Below are 23,180 nucleotides of genomic sequence, written 5' to 3' on the forward strand. Positions count from 1 at the left end.
TAATTTGTATTTTAGCAATGTCATCTTTCAAAAGATACCTTTTTGTTGGAAAGATCAAGGCTGTTTCTTTCCTATCATTTTTTTTAATTGAGATTTTAAATTAAAACAGTTTGAAAAACTTGTAGACCATGTGTTTAAGGTTTAAAATGACGGACTTACATCTAGTTCCTTGAAAATAAAGTTGTCAACTTACTATTTGAGATTTCTTTTATATGCAAAATGTTAATGACTTTTTTAATAGTATTTGTACGAATTTTCAAGAAGTATGCAAATAACATATTGATCTCTTTAGGGCTCCAACACCGACTTTCTCCTGTTAGTATATCAAAGAAATTGGCCATTTGTTAGCCACTTCAGCAACCATAGCTGGACATGTGCATTGTTCGCAGTTTGCAGCTATTATGAATCACAATACTATGAATATTCTTATACATATCTGTTGTGAATATCTGTATGCACTTCTATGGGCTGTGTCTGGAAGTGAAATTGCTGAGTCATAACATATTCGTAGTTAATACTGTACTATCAAATCGTTGTTCGACATTATAGCACTTTGTGCTCCGTCAGCAATGCATGAGAATTTGAGTTCTGTTCTGGGTCTATATCCTTGCCAACACTTCGTATTAATAGTAAATCTTACTCCCTTTAGCCATTTGGTTGGGAGCATAGTGGTATTGCAATTTTGGCTTTAGTTTGTATTTCCCTAATGACTAGTGAAGATGAATTCCTTTTGATTTGTTTAATGACCATTGGAGGTACACTTTTGTTAAATGCCCAAGTCTCTGATGTTTTTTCCATTGGATATTCTGTCTTTTTCTGATTCATTTGTACAGCTCTTTATATATTCAAGAGATGAGTCCTTTGTTGCTCTTGTACATTTACAAGTATCTTCTCCCCCTCTGGCTTGCTTTTTCAATCTCTTAATTATGCTTTTTGATTAGCATAAATTCTTAATTTTAGTGTATGAAATCTGCCAACCCAAGGATATTCTCCTTTGTTCTCTTCTGGAGACTTTATTATTTTACCTTACACGTTTAGATCTATGATCCATCTGGAATTGATTTCCGTGTATGCTGTGAGTGAGACACAAAGATTCATGTTTTTGATACAGCTATCCAGTTGGTCCAGCACCAGTGTGCTTCATTGTATACAAAGATTTTTCTCTTATTGAGTTTTTATAACTACTTTTGAGGTTATTAGTGCCATATCAAATCAACACCATTTGGGATAGTTTTTTTTAGTTTCCTCGGGCTGCCATAATAAATTAGTAAAACCTGTTGTCTTAAAACAATAAAAACATATTCTCCCACAGTTCTGGAAGCTAGAAGGCTAAAATTGAGGTGTTGCGAGAGCAGATTGGTTCCTTCTGAGGGAGAATCTCTTCCATGCCTGTCTCCTAGCTTCAGGTGGTTGCCAGCAATCCTTGGCACTCTTTAGCTTATAGATGCATCACTGTAATTTCCGCCTCTGTCTTTACATGGCATTCTCCCTTTGTTTCTGGGTCCAAATTTCCCTGTTCTTATAAGGGCACCAGTCATTAGATTAGAGCCTACCATAATTCAGCATGACCTTACCTTAAATTGGTTAAATCTGCAAAAACCTATTCCCAGATAAGTTTACATTCAAAGATTCTAGGCAGACCTGAATTTTGGGGTCGGGGGAGGGCACACTATTCAACCCACTATAGGTAGCAATAAATAACTACATACCACTCGGTTTTTTTTTGTTTTTTGTTTTGTTTTTTTTTTTTACTATTAAAGGATAGTGTTTGGTAGTGAATATGCCATAAGAGTTAGCAGAATATTCTTGAAGCTGCCCAGCTAGTTAAATTTCATGTTGGCAGAAGCCATTCTTACGCCTGCCTCTCTCCAGTCACTCTGCTGAGAGCCTAGTGTCAGAAAGCACTTGATACTTACCTCAAGCTATCTCTATGCTGTGAACACAGGTGCTAAACTCAATCTAAGAAGTTAGACATTTTGAATATTTTCTTACTGTCATGCTTGAGTAACTCTGCGTCTTCATCCTAGATGATAGTTTCCAGTTTGCTGGGCAGGCGTGTGTTTATGAAGAACATACTTCAGGGTGGGGTCCAGAGGACTGATGCTTAGAGGGCAAACGCAGCCTTAGTGTATATGTGTGAGCCTGTGGGCCCTTTTACTGCTGTAGATCTCGTACACTTGACTGTTAGTTAAAGGTCAGGTTAGCTTTAGGTCATCAAGAGGGAGAAACTGTCTCTGAAATTGTTATTCCATTCTTAGGACATTCTGATGCCATCAACACTCTCAAAATATGAAATCTGACACTATAGTTGGAGATGAGAATGGCGGACATTTCTGAGTTCTTGGATCCAATCCTCAGTATTTGTAATTAATACTGGTGTCTAATTTTTTATGTTGTCACCAGAGCATTGTATAAATATATTGGTCATTTTGTTATTTAGCCTGAACATGCCTACATAACGCACACCTCTGAATCACATTTAGTGATGTATGCTGTGGTATGGTGGTGCATAGAGTCTGGAGGCACTTTTCAATTGTGTCAAATTGTTCACATCTGATGTTAACATCTGATCCCAGCCATATTCCTGTTTCATCACTTACAAGTCTGTCATTCTTTTACATATGAGGGATTGTTGGGATAAACCTTTTGCAATAAAAGCTGACACTTCACATTTAAGAAGCTCACTTGACCCAAGAAAGAACTCCCTGGGCATATCAGTATAAAATTAAAGCAGTAAATCACAATGTAGTACATAGTATAAATGCCGCCGCCATCTTTCCTGTCTTTTTTATTTTTAAAATCATTTTGTGTTACTGTTCTTGCATTTTATTGCATACTCTGTGTTTGTAGCTTGTCTAACCCATCTGGTTTGTTCTCTTCCCACTTGCCATTTTCATTTTATGAAATCAGGGGATTGGATTCTATTGTTTTATGAGTTTAAATTAAAAAAATAATTTAGAACCATGGAAAAACAGATTCTAGGTTTGAAGTACTTGCGATATGGTTTATTAATATTAAAAATATAACCTGGATTACTTATAAAACTAAAACAGCAGGAATTTTCTGAACACAGAATTATTTCTAAAATAAAATCTTTTGCTCTATTATGTTATCATTTGAAATATATGTAAAGTCAACTATTTGAGAAATTCATCTTAACTATTTGGTATCAGAAATAATTAGTAAAATTGTACCCTATAATTCCAGTGGAGTAACTGCTTAGGAACTGGCCTTAGCATCTTCTAGAGTCAGGGTTCCCTTGCTTCCAGTGCTTTAAAGTACCTTTTTTTCCCTACTGGTTTCTTTATGTTTTAGTAAACTCTTATTAACATTGACATTTTTCTCCACTGAGTTTTTTTAATAGTATTTCAAGCATGTAACTTTTTTTCCCCCCTCTGATTCTTCCTTTGTATCTACTTGACAGTTAGGAGCAGTTTTTAATTTTCTTGTATTCTTTATTCATTTGGGATGGTTTGCTATCACGCCATTGAGAAAGGCCACTGGGAGACAGCATGTCCAATGCAGCCATGTGTATACAATAGGATCTCCTGCATTGCTTTTATGTTCCTTGGATTATCAGTCAGCATGGCAAGTATTTTTCCACTTCATGTCCTCGCAATGACTCACAGGCTTTGTTACTCACACATTCCACAAGGTGTCTGTTCTCTATTTCATTTCTTTTGAAGCAAGCAAAAGTAAGTTGACATGTTATCACAAATGTGGAGTCCTTCTCCTTGCACAGATTCTTCTTTTCATTCTCATAGCTCCACAAGAGACTTACTTATGGAAGATCTGCTAAGAAAATGGCCTCAGCAGTTTAAAACTCCCCAAGTAGGATTCATTTTAGGTATTAACACTGGTACTCTGGAAGAATATGATGCTCTGTGAAGAACTTGAACTTATTTTCTGGGGTGTAAGAGTGTTAAAAACCAATGAATCTAACATACAGGTGTTCACCATACTATTCTTGTTGCTTTACTATAGCTCTGAAAATTTTTTTTAAATAAAAAGTTGAGGGGGGTTGGGGAAATAACTATAAACAGCTCTTCTTTCCTGCAGGCCTCATTTTCTTGCCTCTTTGTTTACATTAATTTGTTAGATCATCAAGCTAGTTGATATTTTAAGTATTCCTTTAATATTGGATTCAGAAGCATTTAGACATGTACTTATCAGTAAAGAAGCACATTTTTCTCACATTGCTTTATGGGTTTATGGATTTAAAGTCACGAGGTCAGAAAGTTTCAACTGGCTTCTAGCAGTGGCTATAGGTGATACTTTTTGGCAGGAAAAATCTCGCTGAGTATACACAGAAGAAATTCTCCTTACCGCATAGAAGTAATTCTTTTTTTTTTTATGTTATATAATTAAGAGTCCCCATTGGCTATAGCAGCCTATGAATAGCCTTTCTTATTGAATGGTTTTGCCCCAGTTGTACTTAGGCTTCATGTGTCATTTGATATTTATTGGGTAATAACTATGCCCCCTTTTTTCTCCTTGGGTAAATGTTGGGGAAAAAAGATCTTGCAGTCCTGATTTTTTCTGGTTGTCCTAATTACTATTAACATTTTTTCTCTCTAGGCCAGGGTATTTAAGTTACTTCAAAGTCAAATCCAACAGCAAACTTGGACTGATGAAGGCACCCCATCTACTCGAGAGCTTCGGTCAGTCCTGTTAGAATTTGCTTGCACCCACGGCCTAGAGAACTGCAGCACTGTTGCCATGAAGCTCTTTGATGATTGGGTGGCATCTAATGGAACTCAAAGGTGACATGTGCTTCTACTCCGATGAACTCTCTTACTCTTTCTTAAGTTAATATCATATACTGAAACCAGGATCTTTTCATCCTGGAGTATAAATGTTATAAAACCGAGTGTTAATGTAGGTGATTTCTATGCACTTGTATTGTCAAACAAAATTTTTTTTTCAAATTGTATTAAAATACATAAAACATACCATTTACTATCAACATATTCTAAGTGTGCAGTTCCATAGCGTAAGTATATTCACATTGCTGAGCAGTGAATCTCCAGAACTTTTCATCTTGCAAAATAGAACTCTTTACCAAAACAAATCTCCATTTTCTCCAACCCCCAATCCCTGGCAGCCACCATTCTATTTTCTCTTCTAAATACCTTATGTAAGTGAAATGTACAGTATTTGTCTTTTTGTGACTGGCTTGCTTCACTTAACATGGTGCCCTCAAGGTTCATCTATGTTGTAGCACGTGTTAGAATTTCCTTCTTTTTTAAGGCTGAGTAATCCTTTCTGTGTATATACCACATTTTGTTTCCTCCATTGATAGACACATGAGTTGCTTCCACCTTTTGGCTTTTACAAATAATGCTGCTATGATCATAGGTATGTAAATACCTCTTTAAGACTCTTTTAGTCCTTTGAGATGTATACCTAGAAGTGATGTTGCTACATCATATGGTAGTTCTATTTTTAGTTTTTTGAGGTACTGCTGTATTGTTTTCCATAGTGGTTACTCCAGTTTACATTCCCACAAATAGGGCATAAGAGTTCCAATTTCTTCACAACCTCACCAACACTTGTTTTCTGTTTTTTGATAGCACCCATCCAAATAGGTGTGAGCTGTCAAACAAGTCTGTTTTAATTTAGGAATATAACATAACAGAAGAAACGTTTTTGATGATGACTGGTTTTCTCCATGTTCCTTATTTTGCACTATGGAAATAGATTCAAGCATCAGATGAAAGTTGGGGTGGGGGATTTGGATGACCTTTCCAGCTCTGAGATTTTAATAAAGGCAGAAGACTGTGTTTCTTCCCCTCTTCTCACCACTCTTCCCACACTTGCTGCTGTATTTCCACCATGGAACTTACCACACTATATGGCAATACATTTATTCATTCTGTACGTTGCAATAGTCCCTGTGTTCCTGCAGGGCAGAGAGTGGGTCTCATTCTTCTTCCCGTCCCCAGTATCCAGCCAGTTGCCTGCCTGGTTTTTGTGGATGCTTAGTGAATAATTATTGCATTAAATTAGATTGATATTCCCTATAATCACACTGCCAGGAAAGTAGCAGCCAACTGAATTAAATATTTTCTTGACTGTTAGTTGTAAAGACTCTTACTTGCTCTGACTCCAAAAGCACCACTAGTCAATTCCTTGCCTTTGTATTCAGGATTTTTTTTTCTTGTTTTTTTTCATATTTATGTACCTCTCTTACAGCCTACCTACTGATGTCATGACTACTGTGTTCAAGGTCGGAGCACAAACTGAGAAAGGCTGGTCATTCCTACTAAGCAAGTATGTCTCTATAGGCTCTGAAGCAGAAAAGAATAAAATACTTGAGGCTCTTGCCAGCTCCGAGGATGTACGGAAACTTTACTGGTATGAAACCACCCAAGGAATATGATATATAGAAACTAAAGGCATAAAAGCATTGTGCTTCTAGGTTGAGGAGCTCATTTTCTCTGGGATCTCCCGTTTTCTACCTTTACTTGTGGGCCAGACCTGACTTGGAAGGTGTGGGGAGGAGCCCACATGTGTTGGGCTTCATCTCAGGGATTGGACTGTACAGATGGATAGAAAGTGCTTCGCCTGAAAGAGATTGGGAGATGCCAGAAATCACAGTCCCCTTCTGCTTTCTGCTTAAAAACTTTTTGATCTGCCTGGCATGTTGTCTTTGATTCCACAATTAGTGCTTCTTTTTATTTATTTATTTTATTATTATTATTATTATTATTTTTTGTCAAGGCATTGCTCTGTCCAGGCCATCATTTTGAAAATGCAGACACTTCAGTAAAAGGTGACATGTGAAAGCTTACAGGTTATACATTCATGTGGATTTGTCAGACCTTTCCTTTTTAACATTCAGCTGACGAAAAGCTAGCGATGGTTGTTTCACATGGGGGAAAGAAGGGCAATAAGTAGGGCTTCCTGGGAGGAAGAGCAATCAGTGTCAGGGTAGAGGCACTGTAAATAACTGAGAGAAACAGGAAGGTATCTTGAAAGTCATCAGCGGGAAGGAAAGGAAAAGCATGTGGGTCTCATTGCTTCTCTTGTATAACTTTGCTCAGAGAAATCCTAATAGTGTTCCAGAGATATTCTTAGTTAGCAGCTGCCCAGATCCACTTTCCATAGGATACACTGTAAATAATCATTTTCTTTAAAGTAGTAGCCAGCCTCTGACTCAAGAAAGCAGAGAAAAGTTGTGTATAAATTAGTAATTTTGTTTTAAAATAGTAGTGTTTTACTAATAAATTTCCATTATAAAGTATTTAAACAATACTTAAGAACATGGAATAAAATGTGAAAGTGTCTCTCATCTGACCCTTCGCTTACATCCTTATTCTCTCTTCTCTGTTAACAGTGTCAGTCCTGGTCTGGGTATTTACATATTTAAACATAGGTTTATACTATACCCAGTGCTCTGTAACATTCTTTTTAGTTCTTTGACAGTCTTTGAGGTTTGCCTTGTGAGTTCATAAAGTTTATTTCATTTGTTTTTATGGCTACACAGTATTCAGTAGTATGGCTCTGTCATAATTTATTTAATCCATCACATGTTGAGGGGCATTTGGGTTTTTCCTCCTATTAAAAATAATTCTGCAGGGGCACCTGGGTAGCTTAGTCAGTTAAGCGTCCGACTTTGGCTCAGGTCATGATCTCACAGTTCGTGAGTTCGAGCCCCATGTCGGGCTCTTTTCTGACAGCTCAGAGCCTGGAGCCTGCTTCAGATTCTTTGTCTTCCTCTCTCTCTGCCCCTCCCCAGCTCGCACTCTGTCTCTCTCTCTCTCTCTCTCTCTCAAAAATAAATAAACATTTAAAAAAAATCAAAAAGTAATTATTATGCATTCTCTTGGGAGTATGTGTTTTCCCACTATAGGCAGGTATTATAGCATGATACATGAGAACTGCATTCATTTGAGTACCAAGCTTTAGAATTTATCAGCTACGGTACTATGACAATTTTACATAACCTCAGTTTCTTACTATAAAATGGAGACAGGTAATAATTACCTATTTCAAGCCTTGTGTCAAGTATTTAGAACATAATATAGTACTTACAGAGTATCAATAAATGTTAGCTATTAATATTAAGAGTGTATTCTGCAATGTATCTTGCTTTTTACATCAAACAGCCCAATTTTTTAAGAGTAGGTGCCTGGGTGGCTTAGTTGGTTAAGCACCCAACTCTTGATTTTGGCTCATGTCATGATCTTATGGTTCATGAGTCTGAGTCCCACATTAGGCTCTGCACTGACAGTGTGGAGCCTACTTGAGATACTTTCACTCTCTTTCTGCCCCTTCCCCACTTGTGCTCTCAATCTCTCTCTCTCTCAAAAAATAAACTTTAAAAAAGTAGTAATATACCTATCTACTCATATCAAATAAGGTTTTTAACAGAAAAAAAATCCAATCTTCAGAGTTGTAATAAATTCTACTTGAATTTATTTCATAAATGAGCTTACTACATCAAGAACTGTTTATTATTATGTGACAGTGTATTTAAGTCCTTACCTCATTGGTGAGTTCTCCCTTTATTTAAAAAAAAATGACAAATTTTCAGTCTATTGATCAACCTTAGACTGACCCAAAACTTGCATCCTTTAAACTGCTTCAGAACCTTCATTAGGAGACCGGTACTAATTTTAAGTTCAGTGATCACTTCATGATGAATAATTATTTTGGGAACCAAATCTGCTTTGCTCTCCAGGTTAATGAAAAAGAGCCTCAGTGGAGATATCATCCGAACACAGAAGCTGTCATTTATCATTAGAACAGCTGGCCGACATTTTCCTGGGCACTTGCTGGCATGGGATTTTGTCAAAGAGAACTGGAATAAGCTTGTACAGAAGTAAGTGTCTCAGATAACTACTAATTTTTAGTATTCTCCAGTTCTGCATTTAAAAATGTTCTCAGTGTTGTATTGATTCACAGGATTTAAGATTTGCTGTGAGAGGAAAAATGCTTCACTGACAGTTGAACTGAAGCACCCAGAAATTTCCACCCTTGTAAATGTCATTCCATAACGTGAGGCATTAACGGTGGTGCTCCATTCGAATGCTAATTAAGCCCAACCAAGCTTGACACTTACCTCACTTAGCTTCACATGGCCGCGGACTATTTGAGAATAGCTCTTGGGTTATGTGTTTTGAAAAGTACCTCTTCATTGCCAAAGAATCAGTTAAGAATTCACACCCACCTCAGTAGCACATGGAGCATTTAATTTCTTTTAAAGTAATAATAGATTAAATGGATTAATAATTTATCTGGGTATCCTTAACTCCTGCCTTTTTCTGCCCAGCTTTTCGTCCTACTGACAGTGAGTGTATGTAGGATTACTCCTAATACACTGAGCTTCATTACCCTGGAGCAGGATTTCACTTTGCCTTTGGCCTGTGTAATTTATAGTAAAGTATTTCCTTTGCACTCAAGAACTTTGTTTCCCAACAGCTGCCTCATTTTTTTCCTCTCTTTTTGCTCTTGTATTTGTGTTTCTTCAGGTTTCATCTGGGGTCCTATACCATACAAAGTATTGTTGCCGGGTCAACACACCTGTTTTCAACAAAGGCACATTTGTCTGAGGTTGGTTGTATAAAATGTTAGGGAGATCGGGTAATCCTTTCCTCTTAGGCTGCTTGGTTTAAGTTAGGTGGTACCTTCTCATGCCAATTCCTGTCCCTCCTCTCTGTCTACTGTGGTCAGCGCTAATGATTCTGCATTGGGATTACTTTCAAAAGGTGAATATTCAACAATGAGGAAAAATTCTGATGAGAAAGAATTTGGATTCCATTCTCAACAATATTCCCTTCCTGATACAAATAATTGTTTATAATTTTTATAAAGTTTTTTTTATTTATTTTGAGAGAAAGAGAGAGTGCACGAGCAAGGGAGGAGCAGAGAGAGGAGAGAGAGAATACCAAGCAGGGTCCACATTGTCAGCACCCAGCCCGAAGCAGGGCTCAGTCTCACCAACCATGAGGTCATGACCTGAGCCAAAACCAAGAGTTAGACGCTTAACTGACTGAGCTACTCAGGCACCCCACAAATAATTTTTTTTAATTAACCAGCATATACAAAGTTTCTTTTTAAGTGGTAATAAAATTGTTTTAAAAAATTTCATTACAAGGGTAAAACTGGACATTAATTCCAACTTTAGACTACTTAATTTACTATTACTTGGCTTTTTTTTTCCTATTTTAAATTGGAAAAATCCATCCTTGTGGGAGTAAGAGGAATTCATTTCTAACATTACTTCAGATTTCACCATACTTGATCAGAAACTTGGTGTAAATACTTTGACTATTAAAGTACTTTTTGTTTCTACTCCTTTCAAGACATCAGTATAGCCATGACTAAGTTAAAGCTTATTTGAAAAGGATATTCAGAGTTACCTCTGATTTACTCTTCTTTTCTTCTTTTGAAATACTTCTGCATGCAACTTACAGGTCCAGGCGTTCTTTGAAAATCAGTCAGAGGCAACCTTTCGGCTTCGTTGCGTCCAGGAGGCCTTGGAAGTCATTCAGTTGAATATCCGATGGATGGAGAAGAACCTTAAAACTCTGACGTGGTGGCTGTAGCATGCACACCTGCACCTCATCTTGTCGCCCATTCAGAGAGCTTGTTAACTTGGGCTCCGCTGCTTTTGCAAAAAGCCAAGGTGAAGCCAGAACTGCTGCCGAGTTGTTTGCACTCTTAGGAGTTCTAGTTAGCTCAGGGCCCGTCTGTACTTTTCATCTGTCTTTTTCGAATTGTCTTTGGGAAGTATGTAGTTATTTATTATAAAATTATATTCGCCTACATGCACCAACATCTACAAAAACAGTAAGTAATTTTTCTACTTTTAAGATAAAGAAATAGGGAGGAAAAATCTGTTTTGGCCTTCTGTTCTGTTTCTCAGTATCTGGAAAATACTGACATGGTGAAACAAGCAAAGATCTACCATGGGAGCCATCATCTTTGCAGGCTGCTGGTTTGTCAGCCATTTGTTGCTTCTTATTGATAGATGTTACTTGAATGTGGTACAACACTTGGCTTCAAATACTATGGTAATGAAGTCGATGAATCATATAACTGTTAGAAAACTGATCTCAGGTGTGCAGATCTACTTTGATTTGAGGTTTTGATTAACTCTTTATTTTCTGAAAAAAAGTTTAAATAAGATCTATAACTTATATTTTTTTCTGCAGAACAGCCAGGTGCTACAGAATTTTTAAATTTTTGTTGTATTGAAAAACTAAGTAATAAGGACAAAAGATTAAAATTTCCAAATATTTAATAATTATTTTTTCATCTTTTAGGAGAATGTTTCAAACTGAGTTAGCTTTAATTATAATTATTTTATTTATGAATTCTCCAAATCTGTACACCTTTACCACTCCCTGCCATAGATATACCTTATGTTATAAATAAGTATGTCTACATACATGGCAAGCATTTTGTTAATACTGGTGTCTTTTATCCTGACTTTATCACTATTACTAAAAATAATTTGTTTAAGTTACCTTTGACATTACCTGATCATAGACACTTTCTCTGTGAATCATACTCATGTAGATTTTCATGTTATATGGTAGGGTATATTAGAAGCATAGTAGAAGCGTATTTTAAAATAGGGCCTTTGAAAAATTGAGCATTTTTATTTGAAGTTCACCATAGTACCTTAAAGGAATAAAGAGAATGTGGGATAGGAGTAATTTGATTCAGATTTAATATGGTGGGCTTTGAATTTTTTCTACTGTCAAAAACAGTACCTTTTTTTAGTTGAAAAATCAGTGGTTTTGTTTTGTTTTGTCTTTATCATGGCCAAACTAACTGATTAAAAGGAACGGCTGAGAAAAGAAAGAAAGAAAAGGGAAGATGTCCACAGCTGTGTGGCATTTTCACTCCTTGCAAAGGAGAAATACTGTACTTGAATTTTTTGAGCTATGCAGACTTCATACTTAGATTGTGGAGTTTCTTTGATTCTTACGGGAAAGACTTTCTTCCTAATAATTTTTGAGTACTTTATATTTTGTTTGAAAACATCTTGTATGTACGTAAAAAGAGTAGATACCCATTTTCAAGCACTTAAAACACTCCACAGAATCAATGGGAAAGGACACCTTTTTTTTTTTTATTTTAGCAGGTATAAAGCAAAAAATATGTGGGATTGTGTATAAAATTATATTTTACTTTATGAAAATATTTTTATATAACAAGATTTAAAATGCTAGCAAGCCAAAAGCTAGCTTTCTTTAATCCTAGTGTGTTTTCCCCCAATTTAGTCTTTTCTAAACATTTACCTCTGGTTTAGAATACAAAATCTTATATCCTGAGAATCACAGAATCCTCAAAAGATGTCTTATTGAAACTGGGGTGATTGTAGGTTTTTATTTGTCTTGTGCTTCCGGAAATGAATGATAGTTTAGTTGATATTGGAAGTTAGTGTGTTTTTATATTTTTAGAGTGGGGAAACATACTAAACTTTGAGGGGTTTTTTGGTTGCTGGTTTTTTACCATATGTTATATTACTAAATTCCACTTTGATACAGAATTTAAATTTTGCTACTTCTCAAAATCAGTTAAGACTTTTCAGTTTTACCTGCCCATCTTTACATAGCTACTGTAATGTATGTTAACTCTGCATATGGCAAATCCTGTACCGAATTATATCATCTTTCCTGAGTGCGTGCGTGCGTGTGTGTGTGTGTGTGTGTGCGCGCTTATAGTATGTAGGAAGAGGGTGATGTTTAAATACTTATCAAAACATGAGCTAAAAAAGAGGTAACTTGTAATCCATTGCTATCTTTGTATTCAAAAGCTGTTCATTCCCATGATACTGGATCTATACTGGTTGTAGTGTTATTTATAGGCCTCACCTCAGTTGTTTGTAGTTTTAGCAGCCCTCCCCTCACATTTTCCCACAGGATTCCATAATTTGTAATGTTAAGCTAACCCATCTCTCTATGGCACTTCTAAAAACTATCTCTAAGTCAGGAATATAAGGTTAAGTAACCAGTAGAACATGTTACATAGTAAGTATAACTAGCTTTTGAAGATTATATCACCCCAAACCTTATCTTTGCCCCTGCATCTTGTAGAGCTCGAACAGATGGACGCACAGCAGTCACAGCACGCTTGTTTATGTAAGCACATAGATCCATGACAGTTAAGTGCTGGTTTTCAAGTATTATGTTCATTGCAGAGAGACAATCTACATGAATGTAATAGAAGGGGCACATCATACTAGGTTATTAGGAAAGGTAAAATTGGAAATCTGGAATTGTAGAAGAAAAACGTATGCTTTGGAGATCTGGAAATAGAAATCCAAGGAGTCTAGTTTGTTCCCTTAATAGCAAGAGATTGGATACATTAAACTACAGGTGGGGTCAGCTTCCACCCCAGGCTTGTGCCTTCCTGCATCTTCTTGTTTTACATAGAGATCTCTTTAAGTTAAGTGTTGCTGTTATTTGTGAACTTCTTACCAGCACATGTTCCACTTAAATGTTAATACTCTTTGCCATTCATGTTTTCATTTCATTGAACAAGAGCTGTCAGCAGAGTTCTGGGTACTTAGAGGATATTGTGCTGCATCAGTCTCACTGGGTACAGAGCAGAGTCCGTTCTGAGCATAGCAAAGTAAGGAATGAAAGTTACGTGCTGAGTTTGTTGGATTATTGGTAGCCTGTTACTGAGTTGGATTTTAAGAGTCTATGCAACTAAAGCACCTGGACCCATAATCTGCAGTTGGACTGCTGAATTCACGTAACCCCAGTTGGTTTCATGGGATTGTGCAGCTCAGGACACATACCATCACCGAGGACAGCATTTTCTCAGCTGATTCTGCAAAACGAGAATTTCAAATTCTCTGCAAATCTGAATTTCATACATAAGATGCAGCTCTTTTTCTCCCCTTTGCCTTTGTCATTTCGTTTTTATTGGAATTAACTCTTTTGTAAAGAGCTTCTTCTCTCCCCCCTCTGACACTCCCATTTGTACTGTTTTGTTTTTTATTTTTGGGGTTCTTTGTATTTTTTTTTGCATTCTTTTATTTTGCACTTCATTCTCTGCATTAGTAAGTACTAAATTAAAAGTGGCAGTCCAAAAGTATGATAAATTTCCTCTTCTCCCTTTCCTTATTGCCTACATGTTCAATAGCTAATAAAATAGTTAATTGATTTCTTTGAGTGCCTTTTTGGGGGTATATACTTTTTTTTTTAATGTGCATATGTGGTTTTGATATGTTTTTATTTTCTTTCACTTGGTAAACTTTTTCTGATAGTGAAATTCTGTCCTGTGAAAAATCTCTTCCACCTGCCCATAATTGCCTGTGTGGGCAATAGGTACAGAGTAGTTATGTGATGTTTCTTTTTTGGAAGTTGATAGTGATATTGAGGGGAGAGCAGAGTATGTTCTTTTTAAAAATGTGTACAAGATGTTTTTGCTGCTATCTTGTGGGTGTCATTTCATTTTGCACTTAATTCATCTTTCCCATGGATATGTAAATATCTAATGAACTGTGGAGGTCCAGAAGTAGGACACATGTCCCACTTACCCCTCTCCATATTGCCTGCATGGACAGTAGCTAATAGAGTAGCTGTGGGTGCTCTTGCCTTGATCTAGTCTTGGGGGCTCGGGCTTGTATATCATTCTTTCAGGTGTGTGTGTGTGTGTGTGTATATGTTATGCTACTTTTTTACATTTCATTTTTATATGTCCCTTTGCATGTATGCATATATACTTAATGAAAATTGAAGTTCAGAGTATGACAGATTTCCTCTTTTCTCTTTTCCTTATTGCCTCCTTGGGCAGTAGCTAATACTTTGTTTTGTTTTGTTTTTGAGGGGGGATGGGAAGTAGGGTATGTACTTAATGTATATAAATAAGTTTGCTACTACTTTGTATTACTTAATTCATTTCGTACGTTGTCCTTCTCAGAGGACATTAAAGTACCTAATGAGACGTGGAGGTCCGGATGTATGACAATCTCCTCTTGTACCCTTCCCTTATTGCCCGTGTGGGCAATAGCTAGTAGAATAGTTGTTGGAGTGGGGTTTGGGGGGAGGGTGGGGGTGGGGACAGGGATGTGTACATGTTGTATATACCTGTTTTTACTACCAAGTTGTATTATTTCATTGGGTGCCCACACTGGAAGGTACCCAATGAACCATGGAGGTCCGGATGTATAACAATCTCCTCTTCTCCCCTTCCCTTATTGCCTGCATGGGCAATGGCTAGTAGAGTAGTTAATTAGTTTCAGAGGTTCTTTTGTGGGCTCGGGGGTAAACACTTTTAAATATATATATACATGTATATATATATGTGTGTGTGTGCGCACACACACACATTTTTACTTCCTTATTACAGTATTTCACTGGGTACCCAGTCCTTCACTTGGTCCCGTAGGTTCCTAATGAACCGTGGAGTTCTAGATGGATAGCAATCTCCTCTTCTCCCTTTCCCTTTTTATCTACATAGGCAATAATTTTAAAGTAGTTCGGTTTTTTTGAAGTTTTGGTGTGTGGGAAGGGACAAAGGGCAGGATATATACTTTTGAAAACTGTATATACAGTGTTTGTTACTATATTGTGTTATTCCATTTTGTACCGCGTCCCTTACTTGGACGTGTAGGTACCTAATGAGACGTGGAGGTCCGGTTGTATGAAAATCTCCTCTTGTCCCCTTTCCTTATTGCCTCTGTGGGCAATAGTTTAGAGTAGTTTTAGATTAATTTTTTACTCTACCGCTCCCTCCCTTGAGAGGGTGCGGATATATACTCTTTTCAATGTATATGAATGTTTTGTTCCTTTTTTCTGTTAGTTCATTTTGTACCTAGGTCTCCATGGATATTTAGGTACATGATGAAAATTAAGGTTCATTCTATGAAGAAAATCTCCTCTTGGCCCCTTCCCTTGTTGCCTATCTGGGCAATGACTAGTGGTGTAGTTGTTTAGATGGGTTTTTTTTGGCAGGGTGGTGGGGGATTTCTGGGTTTACGGTTTTAAAAGTGTATATAAATGTCTGCTGCATGTTTTTTGTTTGCTTTTTTTGTTTTTGTGGCTTGCTCTTTTAATTCAACCAGGTTTGTTTGTTTGTTTGTTTGTTTGTTTGGATTTGTAGATCTCAAATGTAGTGCAGAGGCCCAGATCCGGAGACATGATAAACCTTTTCTCCCTTCCCTTATAGCCTGTGCACAATTGTAGGACTTGGTTTCTGTTTTTTGTTTTAGAGGTTATTAATGGGGAATGGGCTTATTAGCTAAGATAGGTGGTTTTTTAAATGTATATAAATGTTTCTGCCTCTTTTTGGTGTTCACTTCGTTTTGAATCTCGTCCTTCTCATGACTATTTAGGTACTTCATGAAAGTTGCGATTGATTCTATGAACAATCTCCCCTACTCCCCTTCCCTCATTGCCTGCTGGGCAGTGGTAGAAGAATAGATGTTTTGTTTCTTTTTTTGGAGGGGTGGGGGGTGGGGGGAGTCTGTGTGTGTGTGTGTGTGTGTGTGAATTTTTTTAATGTATATAAATGTTTGCTACATTTTGTGTGTTATTTCACCTAGTAACCAGTCCTTTGCTGGGACTTGTAAGTACATAATGAAACACGGAGGTCCATACGTATGATAAATCTCCTCTGCTTCCCTTCCCTCACTGCCTGCATTGGCAATAGTTTTATAATTTGGGGTGTTTTTTTTAGGGGGAGAGATAATTTGGGTGGGTAGTGGGGAAAGGATAAGGATAGTGTACAAACTTTTAAAAAATGTATATAAATGTTTTCGTATTAATTGATTTTGTACCTACTCTTAGCATGGATGTATAGGTACTGAATGAAAATCGAGGATCACTGTATGACAAATCTCCCCTTCTCCCCTTTCCCTTATTGCCTGTGTTGGCAATAGTGAGTAGAATAGTTGTGTATTGTTTATTTACTTGGCTTTTTTCTTTTTGGAGGGGTTTCTATTTTCGGCAGGGGAATATTCTTAATACATATGAATATATTTCCTTTCATTTTGTATTTAGTTCTTCGCATGGCTATCTATGTAGGGACCTAAAGGAAATTGAGTTTCATAAATTGACAGTTCACTTCTTCCTTCCCCACATATTTCCTCATTTATCAGTGGCTAGTATAGTTGTTGTTCTGTGCTTATTTTGTTTTATTCTCTAGGAAATATGCCTTTAAAAGTATAAATATATTTATGCGCATATCTAATCTGCTTCCCTCTTTTTTTTCATTATTTTTCGTTAATACTTAGTCCCTTGCAGGGCTGTGCATGGATCTAACAAAAATAAAGTCCCACCAGATCCCTGTCCTGTGACTTGAGAGGCATTGGGGTGGTGTAACTAATGGCTAACAAATGTACAGCAAATAAGATGGGAGCAGACACTTGGACATGGTTGAGTTGTGAAAGCTAATCAGGGTCAGCATTTCTTACATTGATTCAAACTGAAGGAAAGGGTGAGACGGGACCTGTACTGTGGAAATTCCAGAAAGGCAAGAGGATCATACTAAGTAAAAAGTGTGTCTAACGTTCATTGCTGATTAATCTTTTAGTAACTGGTAAGCCAGTAAAAGTGCTGCCTAGAACTCATTTGAAGACCCTTGAGAGTAGCTTCTTTGGGGGGCTGGAATTCTGATTTATCTGCAGAAGTCTCTTGCAGTTCTATAGATAGCATATTCTTGTGTAGCCAATAAAAATTATTTTGACTTTTGGAATGAACTTTTTGAGTTATTGCCATGGTTCTAGTGAATAACAACATGGGCCCAAAAATCATTCCCTTAAGAATTGGGGAGCTAGCCCTCCTGTCTTTCAACACCCATCTATGGGAAGGCAAGTTGGTCCTTTCTTACCCAGAGCTCTTCTGTGTGGCTGCATCTCTCCCTTCCATTCTCCATTAGCTGGACCATTCTTGTTCTTTCTTCTTGTTCTTTCTTCTTGTTCTTTCTTCTTGTTCTTTCTTCTTCTTCTTCTTCTTCTTCTTCTTCTTCTTCTTCTTCTTCTTCTTCTCCTCCTCCTCCTCCTCCTCCTCCTCCTCCTCCTTCTCCTCCCTCCTCCTTCTCCTTCTCCTGTGCCTGCAGTATTAGATGTTATACTCAAGTACACTTAAACATGTAAGCCGGTGTTGCCTCATCAGCTCTATGTTTTTGCATGCATTTCATATATCCAGACGTGTGTGTTCGCTTTCTTGAATCATATTGACTCTTCATCCACCACATGGTAAATGTTAGGACTCCACATTTGTCTGTATCAAAGAAAATGCATGTGTAAAATCCCTCATTCCCTCCCTGCCTCCCTTTCTTTCCTTCTTGCTTTTTTTCCTTCAAGCTTCTGAGCAATCTTTGTTTCTAATGCTGAAGGTTTGCTATATTATTTTGTTCTATTACATATATTTTTTAGAAACGTTGCTAGATAGGACTCCTAGAACATTTGCGAAGAGATGTCATTTACCATATCAAACTCTCAGGTCCTAGTGTTGAAATATTAGCCTGTACTTTGCTTATTTATACCTGCTGCTGTAGAAAAAAATAAAAGTTTGTTCGTGACACATGTAATTATGATCATAAATAAGAGAGAAAGGGACACCTTTTTGAAATTAGTCATAGTAGTCATTAGTGATATCTCTGAGCATTTCTTAATTTGAAATACTTCAAAGAAGTAAAGGTCATGGATTAGCTGAATGAAATGCTCCAGAAGTTGCACTGTATAAACCATCAGTACAATAATACACTTGTGTATGTATGTGTGCGTGTGTGTGTGTGTGTGTGTGTGTGTGTGTGTATATATATATATATATATATATATATATATATATATGAAATGAGAATTACAGCATAATTGGAGCATTTGCATTAATGAGCAAACTCACGCTGAGACAAACTTAGTCTCCTAGCCGTCTTGATTAAACCCAAGTGTTTCACGTTGCTATGAAGAGTAGTAGTCTCTTTCAAACACTTTGAAAAGTAATTATTTGGAAACTTGTAAAACTATTACGTTTTTGTATTTAGACACCTATACAGATCTTCACTTCTTTGAATCTGAGCTTGTGGGTGGAATTCTAAATTTGTATCATAACCTGTCTTTTGTGGAAAATTTTGAAAACAGTATGTGTAATATAATATATATGCAAATTGTGTTGTGTCACTTGTAAAGGGAAAAGGCTTATTTTTCTTTATACTTCTGATAACTTGTTTTGCATATGACCAGCACTGACTGAAAGGCATGTGTAATTGCAAACACTGTTGCTTTTTCTTTTTTGTGAAATGAAAATAAAGTATTTAAATATAAATACTGTGTGGACTATTTGGATAAATAAATTGCATATATAAAGTAGTACATCTTCTCAGATTATATACTCTACAAGGGTAATGACTGTATTCACTGTATTGCATTGTTTGTTTTTTACCCCACTAGTACCCCAGTATCTCTACTGCCTGTAACTCAAAGTTTCTCAGGCTCACACTATTTGATATCTGGGGCTCTCCCGTGCATTCTATGATGACTAGCAGCATCCTTGGCCTCTAATGCAAGTAGCAAATATGGGCTAATGGAACTTCCCCCACCCCCAGTGTGACAACGAAAAATGTCTTAAGACATTGCCAAATTTCTCCTGTGATGGGGTGGGGTGGGGATTAAAACTTTCAGTGGATGCATGGAGCAGGGGGCTCAGTAATAGTTATATGAACTGTAGGGCAATTATTTACTTTTTAGACTGAATTGCTTCCTATAAACACCCAGTACCAGTTGATACAGTAATAATTCAGTACCTAAATCAGAATGAGACATGTAACTACTTATGCCAGTGAAACCAAGGAACACTTACTATCTGAAGGTGAAAGGACACTAAATGTTTTCAAAGGACACCCCTTGCTTTGATTCACATGTAATTGGAGTGGGAGTGCACAGCTGTTATCAAGGGACACTGCGATAGTTATGTTCCTGGTCATGTCTACAAAAGGAGTTTCTCTGTTCTAACCCCATGAGTAATCTTGAGAATTGAGAATTTCTTAGGCTTCCAGATATGAGAACTAGAACCAATATTCTCTTCCAGTAATTGTTAGGGCTTAAAGGTGGGCATTTTAGAGCAAATACAGTGTCTCTTAATCCCCTTACCCAAAAACCTGTTTCTGGGGACACAAAGAAACCTTGAAGCCATACCTTCTTACAGTCTCCTATGGTGATCATTAATGGAGAATCAACAAAGTGAAGGCAACCCACTGAATGGAGAAGATATTTGCAAGTGATCTGTTTAGAGGTTAATATGAATAACTTCTACAACTCTACACTAGAAAACCAAATAATCTGATTAAAATGGGCAGGAGACCTGAATAGACGTTTTTCTAAAGAAGACCCGATAGCTAGCCAACAGATACATGAAAAGATGATCAACGTCACTCAACATCAGAGAAATGCAAATAAAAACCACAGTGAGATATCACCTTTCACCTGTCAGAATGGCTAATATCAAAAAAACCAGGAAATACCAAGCGTTGACAAGGATGTGGAGAAAAAGGAACCCTCATGCACTGTTGGGGATGTAAATTAATACAGCCACTATGGAAAACAGTATGGAGGTTCCTCACAAAATGAAAAATAGAATTACCATATGATGCAGCAATTCCACTACTGGATATTTATCCAAAGACAATGAAAACACTAATTTGAAAAGATATACCCATCCCTATCTCTATTGCAGCATTATTTGCAACAGCCAAGACATGGAAGGAACCAAAGTATCCCATTGATAGATGAATGGATAAAGCTGTGGTATGAACGTTATTCAGGCATAAAAAAAGAATGAGATCTTGCCATTTGTAACACACAATAACCTAGAGGTTATTGTGCTAAGTGAAATAAGACTGAGAAATACCATGTGATTTTGCTTATAGGTGGAGTCTAGAAAACAGCAAAAACACACCCATAAACACAGAGAACAAACTGGTTGGTGGTTGCCAGAGGGGAGAGAGGTAGGGGTATGGGCAAAATGGGTGAAGAGGAGTGGGAGGTACAGGTTTTCAGTTACAGAATGAATAAGTCATGGGGATGAGCGATATAGCATAAGGAATACAGTAAATGGTATTGTAATAATGTAGGGTGACAGGTGGTAGCTAAACTTGTGAGCATAGCATATGTATGGAGCTGTTCAATCACTATGTTGTACACCAGAAACTAATGTAGTATTGTGTTGTCAACTAAACTTCAATAGGTAATAGTAATGTACTGGGGTAATGTTCTTAGGAATTTTGATTTTGATCAAAATCTTCTGGTTACATTTTTTATACTTTTTTATTCATGGATATCTGCAGTAAACAATTGAACTAAAACCCATTATAAATGTAGAGAAGAGGGGCGACTGGGTGGCTCAGTTGGTTGAGCGTCTGACTTTGGTTCAGATCATGATCTTGCTGTTTGTGGAATTGGGCCCTGTGTTGGGCTCTGTGCTAAGAACTCAGAGCCTGGAGACTGCTTCGGATTCTCTGTCTCCCTCTCTCTCTGCCCCTCGCCCACTCACTCTCTTTCTCTCTCAAAAATAAATACACATTAAAAAAACTTTATGTTTCAAAATCATTTTTAGAATCCATGCACAGGAGAGTTTGATTTGGTTATATTTTCTTTTTGCTTTACTTCAATTCATACCATAAAGCCCTACACACCTCCTGCAACACACACACACACACACACACACACACACACTCAAGCATCTAGTGCTTCCTAAAACTTGTGAGTTGAACAATTGACTTACATGCTATACAGGAGTGTTATTACCAGAGAGCAAAAACATACTTTAAAATCATCATCACAGCCTACCTTCTATAGTCAATAATTAGTGATATGTTTCCAATGCTTTCTGCTTGTTCTTCATTTTTACTACTTTTCTTATGGATGGCCATCCAATTGATTATGTGATTGTGATTTCTATTGTTGGCTGAGCTGAATTATAATCAGGACTTTTGCTTATACGTCTAAAAATTTTTATTCTTACTATGCCACTTATTTTTTTTGAAGGAAGAACGTAATGTAACATAGTAAAATAACAAAATAGAGTGGTTAAAGTAGATGACATTGCCATAGTTGAACTGTTGAGCAGGCCGCACCAGGAGGCAATAGATTCAAAGAAGTCAGCGACAGACAAGAAGCCATGTCAGCTTAGGAAAGGCTTATTTATAAAGGGGACTCGGCGTGTTGCTTATTCACATGCCATTTGTATAGAAGCCAAGTGTGGGAAACAAGAAGCCCTTTTGTTCCATGTTTTCTCATGCTGCTCATCTATGTGAACATAGCCCATGTGATCCTTGGTTTCTTCATCAGGATTGTACATTGGCTGCCCTGGTATTTATGGCTGAGTATATCTTCATTTACTTTGCCTCCTAGCCTTTTGTGATTTTTAACTTGAGCAAAATTCTTGGAATGTTAGTATTTTTACATGGTAGCAAAAGGCAATGATTTCTAGAAATTTAAATATTTGAAATGCTGTGGAACATAGACTGGCATCAATCAGGACTGGAACTGGTTCCTGGTACAGTGATTTTCCACTTGTCTCTTAATTCCTATTAGCCTCAGTTGTCTCCATTAATAAAACAGAGATACTAACTACCTTGTGAGGTTGTTAGCATTAAATATCTATAGGGTGTCTTGGTGGCTCAGTGGGTTAAGGTCCAACTCTTGGTTTCGGCTCAGGTCATGACCTTACAGTTCTGGAGTTCGAGCCCTGTGTCACGCTCCGTGCTGAGAGATTCTCTCTCTCTCTCTCTCTCTCTCTCTCTCTGCCCCTTCCCTGCTTGTGATTTCTCTCTCTCTCTCAAAATAAATAAATAAATAAACTTAAAAAAATAAATAAATAAATAAAATATCTATGAATTACCTAGTACAATGCCTGTAAATATCACAGTGACATGGTAAATACCACTGCCATTGTTAAAACTGCCTGCTGTTTTCTGGGGTGTATGGATGTTAACACCATCAGTTACAGATGGAAATGAGTTTTTTAATTGAATACGGTTATATAACTTGCCAGTTAGGAAATTAGGGAAATGCTTTCAGTCTAATCCTCTTTGTAAATTTAAGCCTTAAATATGCAGATTTAATTTGAGAGTTATTGTAGTACATTAGAAAAAGCATGAAGTTATATAGATCTCACTGAATTTGGTTAATTATAAATAAGTATGAAATAAAATCTTGATTATTGACTAAATGCAATGGTGGTAATAACACCTATTTTGCAGTAATAACA

At 37.0% G+C, this 23,180-nt stretch overlaps 1 protein-coding gene across 3 annotated transcripts in view; it reads left to right on the plus strand.

Annotated features, from left to right (window-relative positions):
- The window catches only part of LOC122491501 (leucyl and cystinyl aminopeptidase), a 99,693-nt gene that overhangs the window by 75,561 nt on the left and 952 nt on the right, over positions 1 to 23,180 (plus strand). For 2 of the 3 annotated variants that reach the window (XM_043594308.1, XM_043594319.1), the window contains exons 14-18: positions 4,579 to 4,763; positions 6,196 to 6,357; positions 8,687 to 8,827; positions 9,477 to 9,558; positions 10,422 to 17,667. In XM_043594308.1, coding sequence (XP_043450243.1) covers positions 4,579 to 4,763; positions 6,196 to 6,357; positions 8,687 to 8,827; positions 9,477 to 9,558; positions 10,422 to 10,553 — 702 coding nt within the window. In that variant the 3' untranslated portion in view covers positions 10,554 to 17,667. Of the gene's footprint in view, positions 1 to 4,578; positions 4,764 to 6,195; positions 6,358 to 8,686; positions 8,828 to 9,476; positions 9,559 to 10,421; positions 17,668 to 23,180 lie in introns of those variants that run through there. The other variant, XR_006299369.1, reaches the window with a different exon arrangement.

Source organism: Prionailurus bengalensis, chromosome A1, assembly GCF_016509475.1.
Source record: "Prionailurus bengalensis isolate Pbe53 chromosome A1, Fcat_Pben_1.1_paternal_pri, whole genome shotgun sequence".
NCBI lineage: Eukaryota > Metazoa > Chordata > Mammalia > Carnivora > Felidae > Prionailurus > Prionailurus bengalensis.